Source organism: Plectropomus leopardus, chromosome 21, assembly GCF_008729295.1.
Source record: "Plectropomus leopardus isolate mb chromosome 21, YSFRI_Pleo_2.0, whole genome shotgun sequence".
Lineage (NCBI taxonomy): Eukaryota > Metazoa > Chordata > Actinopteri > Perciformes > Serranidae > Plectropomus > Plectropomus leopardus.
This window is the reverse complement of record NC_056483.1, coordinates 16711413-16733869: the sequence shown is the minus strand read 5'-3', so window position 1 is coordinate 16733869 and position 22457 is coordinate 16711413. Positions and strand designations below refer to the sequence as shown.

The 22457-nt window shown below is 40.1% G+C and overlaps 1 protein-coding gene and 5 non-coding genes across 6 annotated transcripts; 5 read left to right on the top strand and 1 right to left on the bottom strand.

Annotated features, from left to right (window-relative positions):
• Positions 1-1630: 1630 nt before the first annotated feature.
• trnas-uga lies at positions 1631-1712 on the top strand. The gene has a single exon. It is a non-coding gene; the product is annotated as a tRNA-Ser (tRNA).
• Positions 1713-1924: 212 nt separating this feature from the next.
• trnas-uga lies at positions 1925-2006 on the top strand. Its single transcript has one exon. It is a non-coding gene; the product is annotated as a tRNA-Ser (tRNA).
• A 219-nt stretch (positions 2007-2225) lies between these two features.
• trnas-uga lies at positions 2226-2307 on the top strand. Its single transcript has one exon. It is a non-coding gene; the product is annotated as a tRNA-Ser (tRNA).
• A 483-nt stretch (positions 2308-2790) lies between these two features.
• trnas-cga lies at positions 2791-2872 on the top strand. The gene has a single exon. It is a non-coding gene; the product is annotated as a tRNA-Ser (tRNA).
• A 427-nt stretch (positions 2873-3299) lies between these two features.
• Positions 3300-3381, top strand: trnas-uga. Its single transcript has one exon. It is a non-coding gene; the product is annotated as a tRNA-Ser (tRNA).
• Positions 3382-6471: 3090 nt separating this feature from the next.
• Positions 6472-22123, bottom strand: slc22a17 (solute carrier family 22 member 17). The gene is made up of 9 exons (XM_042510811.1): positions 21457-22123; positions 15788-15891; positions 14212-14366; positions 13935-14100; positions 13194-13318; positions 11341-11446; positions 10934-11157; positions 9515-9626; positions 6472-8698 (listed from the first exon to the last, which is right to left on the bottom strand). The coding sequence occupies exons 1-9, from the start codon at positions 21931-21933 to the stop codon at positions 8422-8424; spliced, it is 1746 nt and encodes a 581-aa protein (XP_042366745.1). The 5' UTR covers positions 21934-22123; the 3' UTR covers positions 6472-8421.
• Positions 22124-22457: the final 334 nt, after the last annotated feature.

The following is a 22457-nucleotide window of genomic DNA, read 5'->3' as shown; positions in this document are numbered from 1 at the left end:
TAGTATCATGTGTACCATGTTCACCAGCTTAGTTATGCCGATGAACATGCTAACATTTCATAATTAATTAGCAGAATTTGCGCTAAACACAAAGTCGGCCTAAAGTTGAAGCCGACTGGAATATCATTAGCTTTGCAGGTTTTTGGACATAAATACAAGTATTGAAATTAACATTTTAAGCCTATGAAGACACCAGATGATAAGTCATATGAATATACCAAATTTTATTGGGATCCTTCAAAAACTTGCAGGTTCACTCAAAACTACAAAAGTCAACCTCAAAATGGCTCTTAAGTAAAGGTGGAAGGATCAACAAAGTCAATAAGATTCATTGCCTGCAATTCATGACTGGATTCTCATTGTAATCCATTAGTTGTTGAGACATTTCAATCTGACATCCAATAGCCACGCTAACAGCACAGACACAATTTTTTGTGCTACACTTGCAAATGTAGGAAGTAAAAGGAAGAGTGTATTCATTCATATCGCACAAGGTATTTCAAGCTGGCCTGTGAATTATGACAAGCTGTCGAGATGTAAATAACAACGTGCTGAGTGCAGCGCTTCCGCTCTTAAATTTATTACCTAGGCAAGTTAGGCTCAACAGTGCTTTTAAGTGCTTGAGGGAGAGTGTGCAGTGTTGCTGCAAGGTCATACATGTCTGCAGAAAGTATGATGACGATTATGTACCATCTTGCCCTGCGCTCCAACTTTTACACCTCTATCCTCGAGGGCACTGTGTGGCTACTAGTGTGGAACATACCAGCCCAAATCAAAATGCTCATTCTTAGCTGTCTTACACTCATCACAATGTCTTTCCTGCTGTGGACAGACAGGACTTGCTGACACCAACAGCTACCTCTGTCAGAATATCACTGCACTGAGATCAATCTTTAAATATAAGGTGTCTGCCTAAGTGACCTCCCCTCCGTATGGCACCCTAGGCAGCTGCCTGTGTTTCCTATAGGGAGATCCACTGTCAGAAGGTTTGCAGCTGACTTTTTTTTGTCACACTTGATGTAGTTCTGTACTGTCACTAAAAGGTAATTGCCATCACCTTGGCTGGTATTGCTTTTGAATGTTTTCCCAAAAAAGTTAGTAAAAACACAGCACTGGTTCCCATCTACAGAGCATCAGTGACCTCGGTGAAGTGAGGTGTCTGCACAGAGCCCAAAGGATACTGAAAGACAGCAGCCACCCCAGCCACAGACTGTTCAGCCTGCTGCCATCTGGGAAAAGACACAGAAGTATCCGCTGCTGAACCACCAGACTACTAAGCAGCTTCTTCCCCAAGCTGTGAGACTCATAAACTCCTCCTTTGATGCCAAATGATGTAGCAGCATTTAGGGACAAATTTTAATTTCCTTTTTTTCTTGAACTACTTAAAAAAAAAAAAAAAAGACAAATAAATCTACCCGGTACCTTTTTGTATTTTGTAACAGTGGAGGAATTATTATGTCCATTGTATTAAATAAGCAATACTGCAATATAATTATACTAGATCTCAAGTTAAAGTCTTGCCTTGGAAATGTAACTTCATGGTCCACTGTGCTGGATATAGTGGCCTTTAGCAGCATCTAGTGGTGAGGATGCAAATTGCATCTGAGAATAAGAACAGGAGACTAAGTGAGTTGTCGTGGCCGAGTGGTTAAGGCGATGGACTTGAAATCCATTGGGGTCTCCCCGCGCAGGTTCAAACCCTGCTGACAACGATTATAGCTGTTTAAATTGTGATACCTTCATACTTCATCCTAAAGGTGGAAATGATAGCTTGTGTGCAAAAGACACTGACAGTCCCACAAAACATTGATAATTTGGCTTCAAGTTTATACACAAATAACATCAACATTGTATGTTTAAAAAAAAATTATAGAAAATTCAATAGATCCATGACAATTGCTCTAATTAAGAAAGCAGGATGTGTGTTGTCGTGGCCGAGTGGTTAAGGCGATGGATTTGAAATCCATTGGGGTCTCCCCGCGCAGGTTCAAACCCTGCCGACAACGAGCACTGTTGTTTAAACTATGATATCCTCATACTGGATGTCATCCTCACAGTGAAACTGATTACTCATGTGCAAATGATACTGGCAGTCCCATTAAAAACAGTGATAATTTGGCTTCAGGTTTAGAAACACATAACATCAAAATTGTATGTTTAAAAAAATATATAGAAAATACAATAGATCCATCACAACTGCTCTCATTAAATGAACATGAACATGAGTTGTCGTGGCCGAGTGGTTAAGGCGATGGACTTGAAATCCATTGGGGTCTCCCCGCGCAGGTTCAAACCCTGCCGACAACGAGCACTGTCTGTGTGAAGGACATCTTCACATTTGCAGCCCCTTGATACATCAGCTTTAGATATCACTCCCTAATATGGATATGGATATGTCAGGCATATGTGTAGATCTGCAGGGTGGCAAGGAGCATTTCCCCCCTGTTATATGGAGCATGTGCATTTGCCGGCAGTTGGTCAGCTTAGTGCTGTCAGAGTGGGACACAAGGGAGACAACCTTTGCCTACAGTCCTGCCATCCATGCACCAGACACAGTTTTCGTGGTGGGCCATTAGGGCTCCCAGGTCTGTCCTCTCAGGAAGAGCTGGAGCCTGCAGAGGGCACCATCAGAACTGATGATTCTTCAATTAGAGGAGACGGTGTGGTGTTCCTCCGCTCCTGCTCGACGTTGACAAAGGGTGGGGTTGTCTGATACAGGCTCAGGATGGATGCCTTCAAAAAATTAAATTGATCCAGCACAACTACTCTCTTTGAACTACAGCTAAGTGAGTTGTCGTGGCCGAGTGGTTAAGGCGATGGACTCGAAATCCATTGGGGTCTCCCCGCGCAGGTTCAAACCCTGCCGACAACGATCATTGCTGTATAAATTACTTCACATTGTATTTATTCTTTGTTATGACCATAGTGCGTTCACACTTTCACAAGAAACTAGCGAAAAAGCTTCAGGTTTCACTCCTCAATATGGAAATTTTAAGCATAGGTGAAGATTACAAGGGCCCTATCACCCTCAATAAACAATAGACATTTCCACCATATGTGGAAAAAGGCAAAAATTGATGCTAAATATTCCCCAGTAAGCAGGGAATCGCTCGACTCTCAGCTTTTATGGGGAATATTGCTTTGGTTAAAAGCACAAATAGATTATGACACAAAAGGCCCCAACAAAATGTATTGAATAATTGTAATTCTGGAACTTTCAAAATAATTGTATTAAATACAATAACAGAAAATTAAATCGATCTACACGAGTTGGCACTCATTGAATAAGGTATATGTGAGTTGTCGTGGCCGAGTGGTTAAGGCGATGGACTTGAAATCCATTGGGGTCTCCCCGCGCAGGTTCAAACCCTGCCGACAACGATCACTAATCAGCTCTCTCTTTGAAGAATGATATTTGCACATTTCACCCCACAATACATTAATAGTCCAGCTTCCTTAATATGAACATGTCTGTGTCATGTACAGGTGTAGATTTCAGGGGGTATAACATCCCAAAAAAAATGTAAAAGTTGCAGAGGACTTATATTTCCAGTAAATTAAAAAGATTTCCATCGTAAATCAATGCAGAAAAGGCAAACACTGATGCATAAAAATTCACCACAGTGAAAAAAAATAAGTGTTTGATGCTCAAAATTTCGTGGGTTAGACTCTAAATCCCCTGATTTGTGTGTGTCTGACACCCAAACATTATACCATACATTTTTGTAACAAAGTAACACAGTAATTAGTTAAAATACAAACAAGATTTTCTGTAAGTATCACTATTTCTGATGATATTTTGAATGTGACGGTGTTAACACTGAAGTTGTAGCCTGATTGTATCGCAGTATGAAATGTTGGGAAATCTCTCTAATCTGTTTTGGAAATCCAGCTGGTGCTATGTGAAAATCTGATCTGCCAGCTGGCCTGGAGCTGAAGCTGACCACCAATCTGTGATGATGGAAAAATGCAGTAGAAAATGCACATAACAGAGACAATGTTTGTACTTTGTATACTTGTACTGCAGAAGAACTTGAAAGTTCAGACAAGAAACTTCCTCTACACAGAACGCCAGTCAACATGTGCCTTTAAATATAAGTATGCATATATTGTGGGATTGTCGGTGTAAAGATATGATCTTGATGATGAAATCTGATTTCATCCTTTAAACAAATGTATTACCAGCATTCATTGTCTGCAGGGTTTGAACCTGCATCAGAAAGTTGACTTTAAATGCATCACTTTAGCCACCTTAGCCATTTTAAATAGCAAATACTGTCACTGCACCTCCAGAACCACAGACTGTATATAAAGAGCTGCTCACCTCCTCCTACCGTTTGGAGTCGTCCTGGTTCCTTAATGTGGTGTTTGGGAAGACACGACTGCTGCGTCTGTCCTTTGGCCTGATACCAGACAGGGACAACTGAATTACAAATAATAACTTGCTTAAAGTTCGGCTACATTGATAAAATGACGGTTAAAAGTGGAGCAAGATGTAAACATACATTTCTGTGAAGATGCTAATGCTAGCGGAGCAAACGTAGCTCATCTCACTATGGACTCAACAGGTTAATTTCCATCACTCACAGTGACCTACCTTTTTGTGAGGAAGTGGGTGACAAACTGTCACAGTTTCTTTTCTTTCCTGTCTTTCTTTTAATTTTTGGTACCCATACTTTTCTTTTGGAAGCTAACAGGCTCAGCTCCGTTAACGAGTACCGTTTGCTCCAGGTGTGTGGACAGGACCGAACCATTTCATGACAATACTGGGGGGAAGAGATACAGAGGCTCTCTGGATGTTTACTCTTTTTGCCAAAAACAAGAAAGGAAAAGGACACCGTGAGTATTAATTAGCACAGTGTAAGGAAAATCTTCTGTTAATGATGACAGGTTAATAATTTTGTATTGGAAAAAAAATCTTAATGTGTCAATATTTTAAGCCCCCCTGTCAGACATGTGCCCTTAGAATCATCCTAACTTTTCTCCTCCTCATAGCGCCCTGTCCTACTGTCATGATGAAGCTGTCATAATCGCATGGAAGATGAAATCCTGCCTGCAGACATTATGTTTCAAACAAATTTACATGGATGGACAAATTACACAACTTTTTTACTTGAGACCAAGTAGGCCTATATATTCTCCCGGTCGAACATTACTCCAAGAGTTGATTCTTTAAAACTTTTGCAAATTGGCTTCATTTCTTTCAAAAAACATTGAAATAAGGCAATGTTCAAAGAAAGAAAAAAGACACAAAAATGGTAGTAAAATAGTTTGTTTTTAAAGTAAAAAAAAGTACTAAAAATGTTTTTTAAAAAACAAATAAGAAAAGAAGTTGAAAAAAAAACGAGGAAATGACCTGGGGAAAGGGCTTAAAAATAGAATAATTCTGTACATTATTTCAGATATGTGACTATGATTATTATAAACCTAGTTTGCCCCTAGCTTTTCCCTTTTTTTCCCTAGATATTTTTTTACCAAGCTTTTTCAGAATAATTTTCTAAATTTACAATTTCTTGGAATTTGTGAAACATTTCTTATCAGCTTGCTCATTGCCTTTTCCCCATATTTTAGAAAGAAATCACACTAATTGGCTCTGAGTTTAAAGGGTTAAGTACTTGTAAGAGGCCTCCAAAATCAGCACTAGAAATGTGATGTCTCGCTTTTGAAAATACTTATGTGTTCAAAGTACTTAAAAAAAATCTCAATGCCTTTTTGTATATTGTCTCAATACACTGATAGATCCTAAGGACTCTAAAGCAACCAAATACATGCACTGACTTTCTTGGAGAACTTGAAGAATGACAAGCTTGTTGAATATGCTGCAGAGTCTTTAAATGCAGTTCTTGTTTGTCTCTCTGTTGCAACTAACTCAAAACAAATATCTTGTCCTCTGGCCCATACCTTGTCTCACAGTGGAATTGCAGATGCAGCTTCTTCAAAAAATAATAAATAAAATAATAAAATGAACAGATAAATATACAACCTACCTTACCATCCTAATTATACACTTATAGCTTTATAACTGTTCAACAGCAACTTGGCTGGATAGAAAAATCCTAGTAAAAATTGTATGAATTCACAACCACAAATATATTACAGACAATGACACCCACCCAATTTTTGTCCAAAAGTGAGCTTCTGTTTCCAATGCAAACAATCCTTATGGATTTTTTGTCATTTTAGAAAAGAAAAAAAAAAAAAAAATAAACTGCTGACTTCCGAGCAAATGTAGAGAGCCTTTATAGAAAAGTCGTGGAGTCACAAGTACTATTTTTGTATTTCAACTGTAGTTGAGTCAAAGTAACAGGTTTTTAATTCTAAAATAATTTTGATTTTGTTTAATTTGCGGGTGTATTACTCCGATACATTGTATGGCTGGGGGAAGAAATGTTAACTGTTTTTTTTTTTATTAACATTTACGCTGAAACACGCATGTCATCAGCAGTTAATGATTCATACTGTTACAACTCCTTCAAAAAATGCTCATGTCCTGTTTATTTAACCAGTTTTATTTGACAGTAAATCAGGCTATAGAGTTAACTGCATCACACTCATATTTGAACAGATCATCAGTGTTGTCAGACATAATACTACTCGAGTCAAGTTAATCATAGTGATAATAATTATCAGTGTACAAGTGTTAGGACTTGTTGAGTGCAACATACAGAGGAAAAAACCTTCCAAAGGCTGACGGAGGAAAACCTGTCAACAAAAGCGAGAGTCCGTAAATTCTTTAGTGAATCCTCGACGTCAGAGTCCAAATTAAACACCTCCCACTTCCTCTTAATATTACGCACCCACGAAAACTTGAGTAATTCCCCAAGCACACAAAAATACACTGGGATTTTTTTTTTTTTTTACACTGAAAACAACATGCTTTGCTAATTCTCCATCATGATTTAACCATATGCAACACGGCATCAGCCAGTACGCTCAAAATAAAGAAGCAATGAAGAGAAAAACATCCTCGGTGCGTGGTTGAGGAAGTCGGGGGTTAATTTGGAGCTCTGGGGCCCTCTTCAGCTCCCGTTCCAACCTCATGGAGCATAATCACCGGGCCCTTTTCTCCAGCATCGATAAACATTCAGGCAAAGTACAAGATGACCTCTTTCAAAACTTTCACATGTAAGTGTAGACAAAAAATATATGTGCCTGGTTATACAAGTCACTGTTTAAAATTCTACTGTAGTTTGTTCGTACCCGTCTATTCTCTTACAGCTGAGACTGGTCATCTAGAGAGGTATTGAGTAACTATAAGCTTCTGAGGAAATACAGAAAAAACAAGCCCTTCAGTGCTTCCAAACATGCAGATAGGAATGTTGTGACAGTTTACAGCTTCACTGTTATTCCAGAGTCACCTCAATTTAGCTTAAAAAATTCTAGGCCTCTGGATAATTAACTGATTATGCTTAATAACGACATAAATAAGACATAAATAGTGCTGGCTCCAGGCCAGATTCAGTCACTGGATTTAAACAGTTTGAACACATTTCTGTTTGAAGGCCTTTTTTTATGTTTTGTTTTATCCTCTGATTCTGTTGTTTATAATTTAGGCTCATAAAACTCTCCGTTAAATTTGAGGATTTTGGTCAAGTTAACCATCATCTTTAAAAAGAATGATTCAAAGTGCTCTGCACCGCTTCTCCACTGCATAGCGTAACTGTACCGTACAGTTTCCAGCCACAGGGTCTGCTTTAGCAAAACTCAGATGCCCCAAAAAAAGTTAAAGAAACTAAGTCTAGTGTATTTACAAGGCACCCACACTCCATTGAGTCTCACGTGTGATCGAGCGCTGTGGTCCTTCCCTGTTTGGAGTGGGAGTTTCATCACGAGTGTCACAGAAAGGTATTCAAAGCTGACTTTTTGCACACCTTGGAGCACTTCTAGTGTTGTCGTACACAGCAAACACGACAAAAAACTGCTCTATGCAGGTTAGACAAATGCTAGGAATAATTTGCAACTACTCTCTGAGCCACGTCTCGTCTGGAGTGTCAGTACTAAGCAGCTAACATCTCTACGACAGACGCACGGGCGGACGGCGTGCAGCAGTGTATGCTGGTGTGTTACATGGCGGGGGATCGCCTGCCGTCTGGTCAGGAGGAGATGGAGATGAAGGCGTGTCTGTGAGCGTTGTGTGCCACATCTACACACAACTGAATGGCAGGAAGTAGAGGATGGTGGAGAAAAATGATAGCTCGACCCAACCGCCTGCGTTTGGAATGACTAGAGGATGATATGTTATGAAGCTTCGAGTGTCTGGCCACGTTTTTCACCGTCCATCATTTTCTGTCCACAATCATCCGTGCAGCCCTTGTCTCCATATTGCTGCGTCTCTCTCCTCCCTGCATGAACATGATGGATGTAAATGTTCTGGCTGCAAAGTGATTTGAGCACAGTCCATCCGACTCTCTCAGGGGACTTTTAGGTCTCTGGGTTGGGCGTGGCTAGCAACGGCACATTGTCCCGCCTCCTCCTGCCCAGCGGGGGGCGCCTGTACTGCTCCCCGTCGGCCAGCGTCTGGGGCAGCGGCTTCCTCTTGCTCTCGGGCAGCAGCAGGATTGACAGCACGGCCAGCAGGGCCAGAGAGGAGTAGACCACGTGGTGCAGGAAGTAACCGTAGTGGTTCCTCAGGTCCATGAGCGGGGAGCTGAGGCGGCCCACGCAGCCCAGGGCCAGCACTGCGCCCACACCACTGCCCCTGCAGACACACACACACATTCAGATTTGACATGTACACACATACATCAATTTAACACACATATGGGTTTAGATTTCTCAGACTCAGATCCCTCATTCTCAAATACAAATTTAATTTCTCTATGAGTGCTTTTTTTATTACAAGTAAAATAGCTTAAAGGTTCTACATGACTATAGACTATTGATTTATACATTTTGGTCTGTTTTACTGTTTTACTAGATGGTATATTATTTTATTGTTTTTAACATTTTTATCTATTATCATTTGTTCTGTTATCCTTTTATTTATGTATTATTATTATTATTTATTTTATCTCCTGGTTGTAGCTTCATATTTAGCGTACAGACATGATGCTAGCATCGCTTTCCTCACCAAACCAAAGCAAAATATGCATATTTCCAAAAATGCCCTTAACTACTTTTAAACTACTGCTTTTAGTACTAATTAATAAGATTTATTTGAGAAATATCAGGTCTTACAAAATAATGTTAATTACCTGAAATTCTCAACTTGAGGCATTTTATTCCTCCATTTCCAAAAGAAGATAAGCTTCGCTGTCATGTAATTTTAAGAGCGATCCCAGTTAATCTTCTCTTCTCGCTTCTCTTCATTACTAATGGATATCAATGGAAATGTCCCTCCTGATTTACTGCATCTTTCATGTCCTGAGTCATTTGGCAGCACAAATGAGCTGAGCTCACGCTTTCTGACAGAAACAAGTACCAATCACAATCTACCGTGTTATATATTAGCACCAAAACTAAATAAAGAAAGACGGCTTTAACTCTGAATTCAGCGTTGCTGTGTTGGTGTTACCTGATGATGGTGGGCATGATCTCTGCAGTGAAGAGGATGCAGAGGGAGGCGGTGGCCTGGGAGGAGAAGAGACCCAGCACTGAGAAAACTGTGATGGCCGTCTCACTGAGATCTGAAGGGGAGGAGGAGGGTTGAGCATCAGTTACTTTGGACGACTTTAACAAAGTGCAGCATTTCTGTTTTTCATTTTGTGGTGATATATCATGATGCCCTGTTGATTTGAAATTATTTCCAATGGAGAACTCTAATCTTTTCCCTGAGGCTTCTGTCATTAACAGCAGACACGGTGAACAGTGAGGAGCCTCTAAGAGCACTGAAACAACATCACCCCTCGGAGCTACTGCCCCCTCAGCCTTTGATGCATGATTAAAGCACAGCACCTGACACAGCTTTGACTTTGCTGCCACTGCAGTGTCCTACATAAACTGACTGTTATACTCATTTGCAGACACAAGGGGGAGACTGAGACTGAGGCAACAGTGAATGCAGGGTTCCTGCAGTTTAAGGCAAGCCACATTTAAGACTTTTTCAGACTTTTTAATGCCACTTGCAGTGAAGTTTAAAACCAATTTTCTATTATTTAGGACAATTTTGTTTTGCCCTAACGTTCACTGTCACATAAAACATGACCTTTTTGCCCAGTGAAAAAGTTAGATTATCTATGTTAAATGTTGGAAAAACAACCCCTTTAGAGAGGAACACTTAAAAACCTTTATGATAATACAATATGTTCAAGGTTTTTTATTTGGTTAACCAGCATAAGTGGAAAATATCTGGCATTTCTGGCCTGTTTTTTCAGGACGATTTTGTGTTTCTCACTCCGCATGTGAGATGTCACAGCTCGGATTTCCATTATGACTGGTTTCAGAAAAGGAATTTATTAAATTACATAACAAAAAAAAGATATTACCAATTATTTTGAGACTTATAAGATTTATAAAATCCAACTTCCTTGAAGATTTTTAAGATTTTTGAAATATTAATTTAAGTCAATTTAATAATAATTAAGCCTTTATTTTTAGATAAATGAATTCAATGCCTTTTAAGACTTTTTAAGGATCCGTGGGAAGCCTGGAATGTGTTTCTACACCATATTGTGGAAAGACAAAGGCACCCAAAACATTTTTAATCTAATTCATAAAGCCAACATGAAGTCAGTGGTGTATAGATGATCTAAAATGAGCAAATTTTCAATTAACTAACTATAACTTCCATTTCAGTCAGGATTCAAGAAAGCAGAGCCTTTAATCCTCATAAAAGCCTCTCATAATGGCTCTCTACAACAACAGGGGGTGACTTCTGGGGAGATGAAGGGAGAATGTGTCCATCTTGTTGGCCAAGACTATTAATAGCTTTTTTGATCTGACTCTAGATTACCTTGGAGGGGAAAAAAAAATCCCATAACTAAAGCCTGCTTACACTCCATGAGTCCCAGGAGGATCAAAGAGGCCAGTCCCGTCATCGTCATGGAGAGGAGCAGGATGCCACGGCGGCCGCACCTGTCTACGGTCGCCCAGAGCAACAGCCAGGCACCGCCCCCCGTGCACACTAACAGCAGGTACGTCCAGTAGAAGCTGGGGGCCGTGCCTCTGACATCACCTCGGAAAGAGCTGTAGCAGTGACTGATGCCGTGAGAGATGAATCTGAGGGAGGGAGCGACAGAAAAACAAAGGTTTTAAATAGAGAAGTGGTTCAGAGTGGAAGAATCGCTCTTTGAGGATGAAATATGAGACTGCAGCAGTTCCTGTAAATAAATTGCAAACGGAAAGGGCTGACTCGAAACTGCAGCGCTGCTAAATTCATGCCAACAGCGTGGGATGACTTACGAGGTGAAGCCGAGCACACACATGTTCTTCCAGATGTTCCTGCTGTGGAAGAGCTCAGGGAAGGACAGGTGGGGGCGTGAAGAGGGGGCTGGCTCTGAGTCCAGCTCTGCAGCAAAAAGGACAAAACAGGCTCTTTAACTCACAGCTCAACAGCGCAGAGAGTGATGACCTGGTTGCTCTTTTAATCAATAGCTCACTATCCATTTATTTGATCTGAAAAGAGACATGTTCAGGAGCACAACAGTTGACTCAGTGTTGTTGCAGCTCCTGTAGGTCAAATGGAGGTAGTTTAATCGCCACTCAGAATACGGCAGCTGTACTACGATTAATAAAGATAGATTTTACAGTAAACGTTTCTGTTACCCTCCAAATTTAGCATTTATCTGCAGTTTATAAACAATTAATAAATGATTTGTGGCACGTTATGACACTTTGATGTAGTTAGGTAGATATGACGCCATTATGTTGTGTATTAATGCATTTAGTAATGTACTTGGTGTGTGTGTATTTATGGCACCTGTTACAGTATCCTATGTTGGTAAAATGTACCCTATGACTTAAATTTATCAGTTATCAGTAAAATATATCTTACAGAATGAATTTTCTATAACCAGTTAAATTATTTCCGATGAGCTCAAATATGTGCAACAAGCTAGTACTATTATCATTATTATTTTTATTTTGTCTTGCTTTTCTTTTTGCTTTTTTTCCATTTTTAAATTTCTGTAGTATTTTAACTTCCTGTTTTTTGATACAAATTTTGTAATCTCCTGTACCACTATGGCATGTAATTTCATAAAATGCCAAAAAAAAGAAAAAAAAAGATATGGGGCCCCAAAAATGAGGAAGTAAATGTGAATGTGACCAAACTTAACTTGGGGTGTAGGAATGTTAATAATTAACCATTTAACCTTTAACCAACTACAAACATTTTGGCAAATTAATACTATGTTAAACTGTTAAAAATATAATATAATTACACAACAGGGGGGAGATGATAAGACAGCAGAGTCTGCTGCTGCTAAGACTGGAGTCATACGCTGTTGCCAGGGCAATGCCATGATGTCGCTCCTGTCCAAAGAGATGACAACAGCACCCCTCAACAAGCTACTGACCCAGAGGAAGAGGAGGACCCCTATTTCCGAGCAAGTAATTCAACATCTAGCACAAGCTAATATAACAGTAGTAGCTGACATTAAACACTGAGCTGTTAAAGGGGCCCTACAAACTCAAACCAGCACTGAAATAGCTCGACTCTGTTGTTAAACCAGCTAGCCGTGTGATGCTAACAGTAAGCCTAGTCACTGTGTGCACGCCGGATGGGCGGAGAGGGGCAAGGAGACACTAAGTGTCGTAATACACAACATCAGCTCTACAATGAAATAATATTTTACCCATTTTAAATAATAAAAAGTAACAAAAAAGTCATGTTCAGCCCCCTATTGTCGATTTGCAGATAACGATGGCTAATCAAAAAATTCTAAATAAGTATCCCTATGAGGGTGACAAAGATGTCTCAATCCCGGTGCAACTCCTTATTTTCTGGTCAACATGTTTACATGTAAAGTGTTGTAGAGTCCAGTGAATATACAGCTCAGATTGTTCTGTAGCTGCAGGTCATTATGCTTCATTATCATTCCTTGCGTGTTTAATAACTCATGAATCATAATTGAGCATCATTACCTGCTCCTTGTAGGGGTGTGTGTGATAGGTACTTGTGTTTTGAAATGCACTGCAATAAGTAACACATAAATAATGCAGGATTCATAAACTGAACCTCATACTGATGCAGAAAAACCTGTGCAGCTCTGATTTTGAGGTGGAATATAAGAATGTAAAGTCTACACACACACCTGTGAAGCTCTCGTCGTCTCTCACATCTCTGTTGGAGTTTCTTCTCTCAGTAAAAGAGTTCATGTCCGCAGATCTCTCTGACAGAAGCAGCCAGCGAGGAGACTCTGGAAACACCCCAGGAATGCTGCAGACAAAACATAAGTCCGGATCATTGTTTGATCTTTGTTGACCTTTACCCAGCAGCAAAACTATGAAGCCCATATTTGCTCCTTCAGCATGGAAAATAACTCATGTGGGTCACAAGGGAGCAGAATTCTTTATTTCTTAATCCAGCTTTTCTTCCAAACCTGCAATTCATTGCTAGTAATCATACTTTAATCTCTGTTAATTTGGCTTTGAAACTGCAATGGAGGCTTATCTTGTAACAGAGGTCTTAGAGGGACGGGGGACCTTAAACAAAGCGGTCTTAATGCATTCTGACATGAACTAAAAGGCTCACAGTGACGAGGGGATTGGAATCAATACGATCCAACAAGGCTTTCAGCAAGTCAGCTGGCATCAAGACACTTTATCAAAAGACTATCAGGTTCCTTCACTCTTTTATCCCTGCAGTTTTACATGGAAATAAACACATGTGCACACACACGGGATTAATGTATAAATTCAAAAAAGACAATGCGGATGAATTCCTAAAAATGGAAAGGTAAAAATTAAACATAAATTAAAAACACAGCAACACTAGTAGCTTAGAATCGAATAATAAGACATGTGGATGTGAAACCAATTATGCACACACGTACCCGTAACTGAGAAAGAGTGTTAGCGGTGCAGCGCCAGCTCCCAGCAAGCCCCTCCACGACTGGCAGCCCAAGGCGATGGCGAGCAGCAGGAGCTCTCCAGCTACAGTCATCAGCCCGGCCAGCATGGTCACCACCAGCCTCAGAGACGGTTCACACAGCTCCAGACCTGACAGTCACACACAACATCAACTCTGACTGTTCTTGATACATCAGCCTCAGCTGTACTTTGTGTTTAGCGTCAGTTTGCAGCACATTCTTTACATGTGGAAATACTCACGAGTGATGTACAGAGTGAGGTAGACTCCCGCACTAGCCGCCGCCAAACAGAAACGCATGACGATGAAGATAGAGGGGTACGGAGAGACACACACCAGCACACCAAACACCACGGAGAGGGTCAGAGAGGTGAGCAAAGTCTTTGACCTGCCGAGCCTGCAGGGAAACAGAGACATATAATGATTATTACCTGACTGACACATAATTACACCAAAAAAACGAACTGACTTATCGCTAAATAAAATTGGGATTTTCTTGAGCTAACATTCCAAAGGTCAAATGAGCCTTTTCTTTATCATTAAATTAAATTTAAATCCAAATCAAGATAGAAACATCAAACTAAAATGTAAAACAGCCATGAATGATAATGTGAGTGCTGATAGTGCAAGAGCAAAAACACTACTTCACATGTTTAAATATTAACAGCATGAGAGTTGAGACCAGAAAATAGGACAACGGTCTACTGTGAATATAACAGATAAGATACAATAGAGAAGCACGGTGGGAACTCTATACTTTCACAGCATTACAAACCATTACTGCTGCTGCCAAAATCCCAGTTTCACGTTATTTCCAAATAATTCTGACAAAAAATAATAGTAAATGTATAATAAAAACCTTTATAAGTAAATGATTCATTGACAAAGAAAGAAATATAAATAGAAAATATAAACGCATCCTCCAAGCAGCTCAAGTCTGAAGCATAACTGATCAACTAAATTTGATGATTAGCCAATTTTCAGCTGCGTGCATGCGCAGCACTTTTGTTTCCAACCTGCAGGTTAGCACTGTTCTCTTTTCGTCTTTGCACTTTCCTAGGAGGCAACATTAATTCACTAGTCTTAACAAACAGATGCTATGCTCAATTGGTCAGCAAATTAATGAAAGCTGTTAGCTGATTAAACTGGCATCATCTCCCTCACAATTCCCCCCAAAACTACTGCTTCCCCTGTGTGATTTTCAATCCGACAACAGAGCACACACAGGCTGGATCCATTATGCCAATTATCGGAGGTGCTTAGGGGTTGTGCCTAATGCAGACTGCCGAGCATGAGGTCCTAAGATCTAGCAGAGTAATGACTGCACATGCAAAAAAAAGGCTTTCACTTTTTGACTTTTATCCAATGCATTGCTTATGTGTAGAAAATTAGTGACTGTAATATATCCTTTGGTTTATCTTGCACAACTTTATGTCACTGTGAACTAACATTTAGGCTGATTGGTACAAAATCTTCCTTCCTGACTCAACTTTGTATTTTGTGTGCGTGCGTGTTCATGTCTCTGTGTGTTGTATGGGTGGTTGTGAGGTAGTGAAACTGCAACGTAAGGACAAGAGACTGAAGACAGAGAAAACAAGTGATTCAGCAGCACAGATGTCTGCAGATGTTGGACTCAGATGTATTGGAACACATTAACATGTGCGTGTCCTGCGTGACACACAGATTCTTTGTGGCATGCTATGACAAGAAAAACCCAAACAAGCTTTCAAAATTGACAAAGCAACCTATTAACAGAACTTCTTGGGTTGCGTGTTTTGTCTTTTCTGCAGATGACAGGCTGCAGGAAACATGCATTACCTGTCAGCAGCATAGCCCAGGCCCAGACAGCCAGTCAGGACTCCCAGGATGAAACACACCTCCTCCACTGGGACCAGCCAGTACTGACCACACACCAGATCCCACTGGACAGCACAGACACAAGAGGGACAAAGACAAACCTGTTAGTTATTACCTGCACAGGTTAGCACAACATAAAAGTAAGACAACAGGGAGTTATCAGTAAACAAAACCACACAAATGGAGCAACAGGAGGATGGAAGTCATGGACAAGCAACATACAATCCAGCTGTGCACACGCTGGGATCCTTTAGAAAACAGCTATGATGGCTGCAGGCGATGTGGAACTATTTTCATATTTTGATAGAAAAAAACATCAACAGTGGTTCACAGACACACTGATGCTACACTTTCACAGCTCATCATTGCACGCTACAGTCTGTTTTTGTGGCATTTTTCACGTGTTGTTGCTCTGATTGGTTGTAGGTCCATCTATTTGCGCTCAAAAGCGTTTTGTTTTTTTTTTACGGCTGTCGATAACCTTCCCTTGAAAATTGAAAACGAACCGAGAGGTCCCAAATGAACCGAGAAGTCCCAGACTAATTCACAATTGTAATTAGATTTGGTGACTTCAACCTAAAATCACTATTGGTATTAAAATATGTGCAACAGGTTGAGCAACATATTTGAGAGTTTGTAATAAACTGTAGGTGAAAAGTGTTTTGTAGTAAAAAAAAAAAAAAATCATACTATTTAAACCCTTAATTCCTGACTGAATAGCAGACTATTTGGTAAACTGGTTAATTGTCAGTAAACTCATGAAGGAAAACTGTGTGCGCAAAAGAAAGCTGAAAACTCACAATGTACTTACACCTGGCTGTGGAGACTTATTCTTTAACATGAGGTTTTCCTAATATTCCTTTCATGAGTGTCTAGTTTTTAAGTTGACTAAAATACAAATAGAAGCTCTTTGCCTACAAAGAGAGATTAAAAATGTGGCCTGATATGTGTTGGCTTCCTGTCTGCATCTTTTAAAGCCCTGAGGAAAAATTTATAACATCACAGAGCATTCACATTGATTGCTAGTTTGACTTACTCATGGAGAAATTTGCCTTTGGCAAATTAAATTGCTTACTTGATTAATTAATTACTTGCTTGGATTCAAAAGGCAGCCAAGTTTTATTTATTCACAAAATATTACCATTCAGTTACTAGATGGTGCAAGAGTATCTGTGTCTGGTCCTTGTTGGATGCAGTAACAGTTGTGCTTTTACTGTTGTGAACACCTGGATTACAAAAGGAGATCAGAGGCTGGGATAATGACGCAGTATAAAGCCTTCAGGATCTATTAGACTCACAATACAAACACAGACAGATGCATCCTCATAATATCACTGTGTATGTTGTGATAATAGTGGATTAATTTTACAACCGTAGCATTGGCAGCAGAAGCAAGAATAGTAGTAAACAGAAGTAACAGCAGTGTGACATTGTGGCCACATGTATTTACTGTGTGACTGTACATAACATTGTATCCACATGGAAAGTCGGCACATCTGTTAAAAAGAACAGATATCTGCTCTCATATCAGAGTTTTAATCACATTAAGCGGACCCACTGATTTGCATTAACAGCTGAGCTCTGCTAACGTCGCTGTCTGCTGGCTGCTGAAAGCAAAAGTGATTTTAATGATCTAGAGAGGGAGAGCAGAGGGCCGGTGATAAAAAGAGCCTTACATAATTGGAGCCCGTGCACAGAAACATAAAAGCCTGTCACATAATATCAGCTGTCCTGTTGCTGAGGCGCAGAGCCACAACAAGGCACACCAGTTGGGTAAAGGGCAGCATAGCAACCCATAATGGTCTTATGAGAGGCATGCTTTGGACAACAACCGGAGGGTAAAATGCAAACAAACCAGTTTGTAAACTCCCCAGACTGGTTTTGAGAATGAGGCTCGGGCACTAGTCAGGTACATTGTGTCCCTGTGGGAAAGGACTGAAACTTAACCATTCCTTCCTTTTACATCTCTGACTGAAACTACGCCTCGCTGCTGCTGCTGACGAACTCAGCTCACACTTTGCTTATTCATGTGATGTTGTAAATTTCCACTCAGCTTTGCTGTCAGAAAGACCCGGGCCAAAAGATGTTTTAGATCAGAGTGAGATCAGAGAAATTTAAGGATGACTTTTCAGCTTGAAAGAAACAAATAGTCCCATTATGATGAACATAATTTTAAATAGTGATGTCAGTATATGTGGTATTATTCATTTTATTAGAAAAATCAATGTTTTATCTGAAAAAATCCATCGTATTACAATAGATGGAAAACCTACATAAAGCCATCCTGATTATTGATTTGCTATATTGCCCCCAGTGGCCTAACTGGGTGATTTTGCAGTTACTGTGGCTTACAAGTAAATATTTTGGTGTAGCTTCGCTCAAATAAATTGTCAAAAAAAGTAAATAAACAGTTAAGAAAAAAGAAACATATCCATATTTTGTGTCAGCTGTAACTGCGAGTTGGCCTAAAGTCATGTGTAAATGTTTAAAAAATATCTAAAAATGATAAATACACCGTTTAAATAGTAAACTAACCAAAAGTAATGAATATCCAGCTGATAGTTAGCTGAAAGTAATGGATAAATGGTTGTAATAGCTTAACATCTAGCTTAAAAATGCAGCCCTGACCAAACTAACTTAAGCATTGAGTGATTATTTATATGAAAAAATCTGTCATTAGAGCTCAATACTGTCCAGCTAATGATAAATTCGAATAGATGCATTCAGAACTAGGGCCGAACAATTTATCATTATTATACTGACATCCTAATATTAGAGTAGATATAGTTTTTAGAACTGCAACAATTATTTGATTCGCTGCAAACTACGGAATTAACCACCAATTAATATGATAGTCAATTAATCAGTTGGAGTTTTTTGTTGTTTTTTTTTTTTAAGTAAAAAATTCTCAGATTCCAGCTTCTTATATGTAAATATTTTCTGGTTTCTATACTTCTCAATGGCAGTCACCTGAATATTTTTGGGTTGTGAGCAAAACAAGATATTTGAAGACATCATCCTGGGGTTTGAGAGACACTGATTGCCATTTTTACACATTTTACACAACAAATCTATTAATCATGAATAATCAGCAGATGAATTAAAAATGAAAATAATCATTAGTTGCAGCCTTATTGTCTTAGATTATGTATATTGTATTGTAAGTGACATCTTTTCCTGGTTTAAAGGCTGAATTACATAATTGTGTTGTCATTTTCTAAACTTACCAGACTGTTCTAGTATTTGCATTTACCCACTCAGTCATCATATCCACATTACTGATGATTAGTTATTGAAAATCTCATTGTGTGATTATTGTGTGAAAGCCCATTTGGCCAAATATGTCATGACATTTGATTTTCTTCATATCGCCCAGCCTTGTTTGGAACCTGATGGGCTACACTGATGAAGGGTTAATCTGATAGGGGTGCGGGGGTACATCTTGAAGAAAAAGTTAGGAATGACATGTATGTTTGTACGTATGAATGTAATCTCATGGTATAATATCACCATACTGCCCAACCCCAGTGATAACAGGAAGTGTGTGTGCATTAGCTCGTAGATCCACAGCATAGAGATGTTAAGTGCAGTTTGCCTGTAGTGAAGTGACACAGTATTTATTGATCAGTGGCAGAGGCGAAGCTGATCAGAGGCCCTCCTGCTTCCTGTTCACCCGCCTGCCAGCTCAGCAAAGCGAGGCAGCGCTGCAGGAACAGATCATCATGACAGCAAAAAATACTTTGTGAGCTCAACCAGACTTAAAATATGTCCGTCTCCTTGTATGTCTCAGTGTGTAAAATGAGAGGTGGAGGTGAGCATGCTATTTACTGCATGTCTATGAGAACGCTTTTGCACACATGCCCCTGCTAAATGCTTCCCTTGGCAGCGTTTATGTATCCTCCCCTCGCTGCAGTGATGTGGGTGGATTACCAGCGAACTGCCCTAATACCATGGACTGGAGGGCTGGGTGTGGTTCCCACATTCAGTAGGCACCAGAAATGAAAACAGACACACAAGCCACAGAGTGACCAGCCCGACTGGAAAACTGTGAGCATCTGGCAAGGCTCTGTTTAACATATTAACAAGAATAATTCAATGTTTTCTCTATAAAATTCAGCTCTAAAATGGAAATGCATGTTTTTTTACCCCACTGGTCAAACAAGCAGTGTACATTCATACCCTCACACAGGTAAATACCTGCAGTATCATGAATATGAACAGCATGACGGAGCCAGAAGCAGCTTTTTCCTACAGACCTAAAATCTATAATTTCATTGAGAAACGCGAGCTCCACTGGCAACCTGAATACACTGTTTTGTGTAATTCGCTAAGAGCATTGATTGTGTAGTTATGAGCATGAGAGGAAAAGAAACCACCTCATATTGTTGACGCAGCGTTACTTCACAAACCTATCAATACTGCCAATGCGTTTAGGAGACATAATGCAATTTAAAGGCAAAATAATATCATGTTGACAAAATATTCCATCTTCCATTGTAGCTGCCTTCAACCTGCCTGTCTGCTGTTTGAACACAGTGATCAAGGTGATAGGAGAGTTACAGTTAAACGATTAAAGATACGAAGGTGTAGCCTAGATGTTCAAATCCTCACAGCAGAGAGGTAAATTATTTAAATTCCTTAATCCCAGCTTTGTAAACTGCAACTGAGGTACCGATGAGCAGGGAATTTTATCCCATTAAGGACAAATTGCTGCCAATCATTGAGAATTTAAGATATTATGTCTGTGCTAACGTGGTTGTGAATAAGGGATTGTTCCTTCTCAGTGACGTATTTAAGGAAACCGTGACCTCTGACGTCGATAAAACACACATTCCTGAATGAGTCACTGGAGCGTTATCTAACCTGGCTTCACAGCCCTCCTTTCGTGGCTGAATGGAAGACTTATGAAAAACTTACAAGAGTACTGCAAGACTCACTGTGGACAGATTGGAGAGAGTAGAAAACTGATGCAGCAGAACCAGAGATATCATTCTTCCTTTTCAAAAACGGGTACTTATATTACCCACGTTAAATCAATTAGTTGGAAAACAAAACAATATGTATATTTAAAAGCTAGCACTGTTTGAAGGTTTAGGGAGAAGGTGAGCTGGAACGGAAATGGCAACAAAGACGTACTGTGGAAATTTTAAAATAAAGGCCTAACTTAAGCTCTTTTTACACAGTGATCGCACAAAGGCCACTGCATCAGACTGTCCTAGGATTAACCTCAGCATCATGTGACTACCTCAAACGTACATTTGTTACCTGCTTCAAACAGAAGGTTTGTGTTGGAAATTGTATCATGATCTCTGACATTGTGAGCTTTCCTGAATGCACCAACAAGGAAGAGTTTTCACAACAACTCCTGTCCCACACACTTTTTCTCCGACCCGTAGGTACAAATGTGTGCAGCTGTGTTAAAGTTTAGCGTGGCATTGCAAAAAAAGGAAGGCTGCATGCTCAGCAAGACCCTCCTGTGGATAAAAACAGGATAAAAAAAGAAACAAACGTTTCAGCATTTTAAGGCGCTAAATCCATACATAAACAAAAAAAGTAGCCTTCTCACAGAAAGCCAAAACAATGAAGTAGGCCAGGACTGTAATTAGCCAGCTCTCAGACCGGAGCTTTACCTCAGTAACGATGTTGTTCCTCAGCCCCTCCGTCACGTTGTAGTCCCAGCCGGCCTCGCAGTCCACCACTGCAGACTGGCTGCCGTTGACATACTGCTTACACTGGGACAAGCCTCCGCTGTCCCAAGGCCTCTCCCCCTTCTCCCAGGGCAGGGAGGCGTTCAGCACCTCAGGTGATGGTAAGGGCCCCGGCAGGTGGCAGTGGTGGGGCGGGGAGAGGGTGATGAGGGGGTCGGAAGAGAGAAGGAAGGCCAGGAAGAGGTTGGGGAGGATGGAGAGGGCGATCAGCACCCTCTGCTTCTTCCTGCCCAGAGCCAGCACCATCACCTCTCCTGTGGGAGGAAGTGAAGGTGGAGCGGGGAGGGAGGAAGAAGAAGGGGCTGGGGAGGAGGGAACGGGGGAGGAGGGGAGGGATGGAGGGGGAGCAGGGCATGGGGAAGGGGAGACCAGAGGGGGAGAGTCTGGGGATGTCATCATTAGTTGGGGTTAAAGGTGGGTATGTGGGGACGCTGTCGTGATGGTGGGGAGAGGGGAAGAGACGTGGGAGAGCTCTGTGGAAGAGAAGAAGTGCACAGCATTATTTTTATAATGCAGACATGGAGCAGACTAAATCTTTCACTCTTTGAAACCATAGGGAAAAAAATTTGGAATGAGCAATTTAATAAGAAATGACCCCAAAATGAGGAAGATATTAATAAAATCTTAAGAAAAAAATTGCCTAAAAAATAGCTTTTTTGTTTGATGTTTTTTTAAAGGAAAAAACAAAAATAAACAAAGAAATTACTTGGTAAAAATTAAAATAATAATAATATAATAATAGCTTTATGTAACATAAAATGAAATGTATAATTATTATTATTGATTATTATAACTTTATATATTCCCCTAGTTTAAAAAAATGAATAATTCTCTCTCCCTCTTTCTTATTTTTCAAGTTTTTACAAATTTCTTGCATTTTGCGGGACACTTCTTGTCAAATTGCTGATTTCCCTTTCTCCCAT

Excerpts from the sequence above, each read along its gene's own strand:
- slc22a17 (XM_042510811.1), bottom strand. The coding sequence starts at position 21,933 with ATGATGACATCCCCAGACTCTCCCCCTCTGGTCTCCCCTTCCCCATGC. Across the intron at positions 14,101-14,211 it reads CCTCACTCTGTACATCACTC|GTCTGGAGCTGTGTGAACCG; the intron begins GTGAGTATTTCC and ends TGTGACTGTCAG. Across the intron at positions 13,319-13,934 it reads ACACTCTTTCTCAGTTACGG|CATTCCTGGGGTGTTTCCAG; the intron begins GTACGTGTGTGC and ends TTTTGTCTGCAG.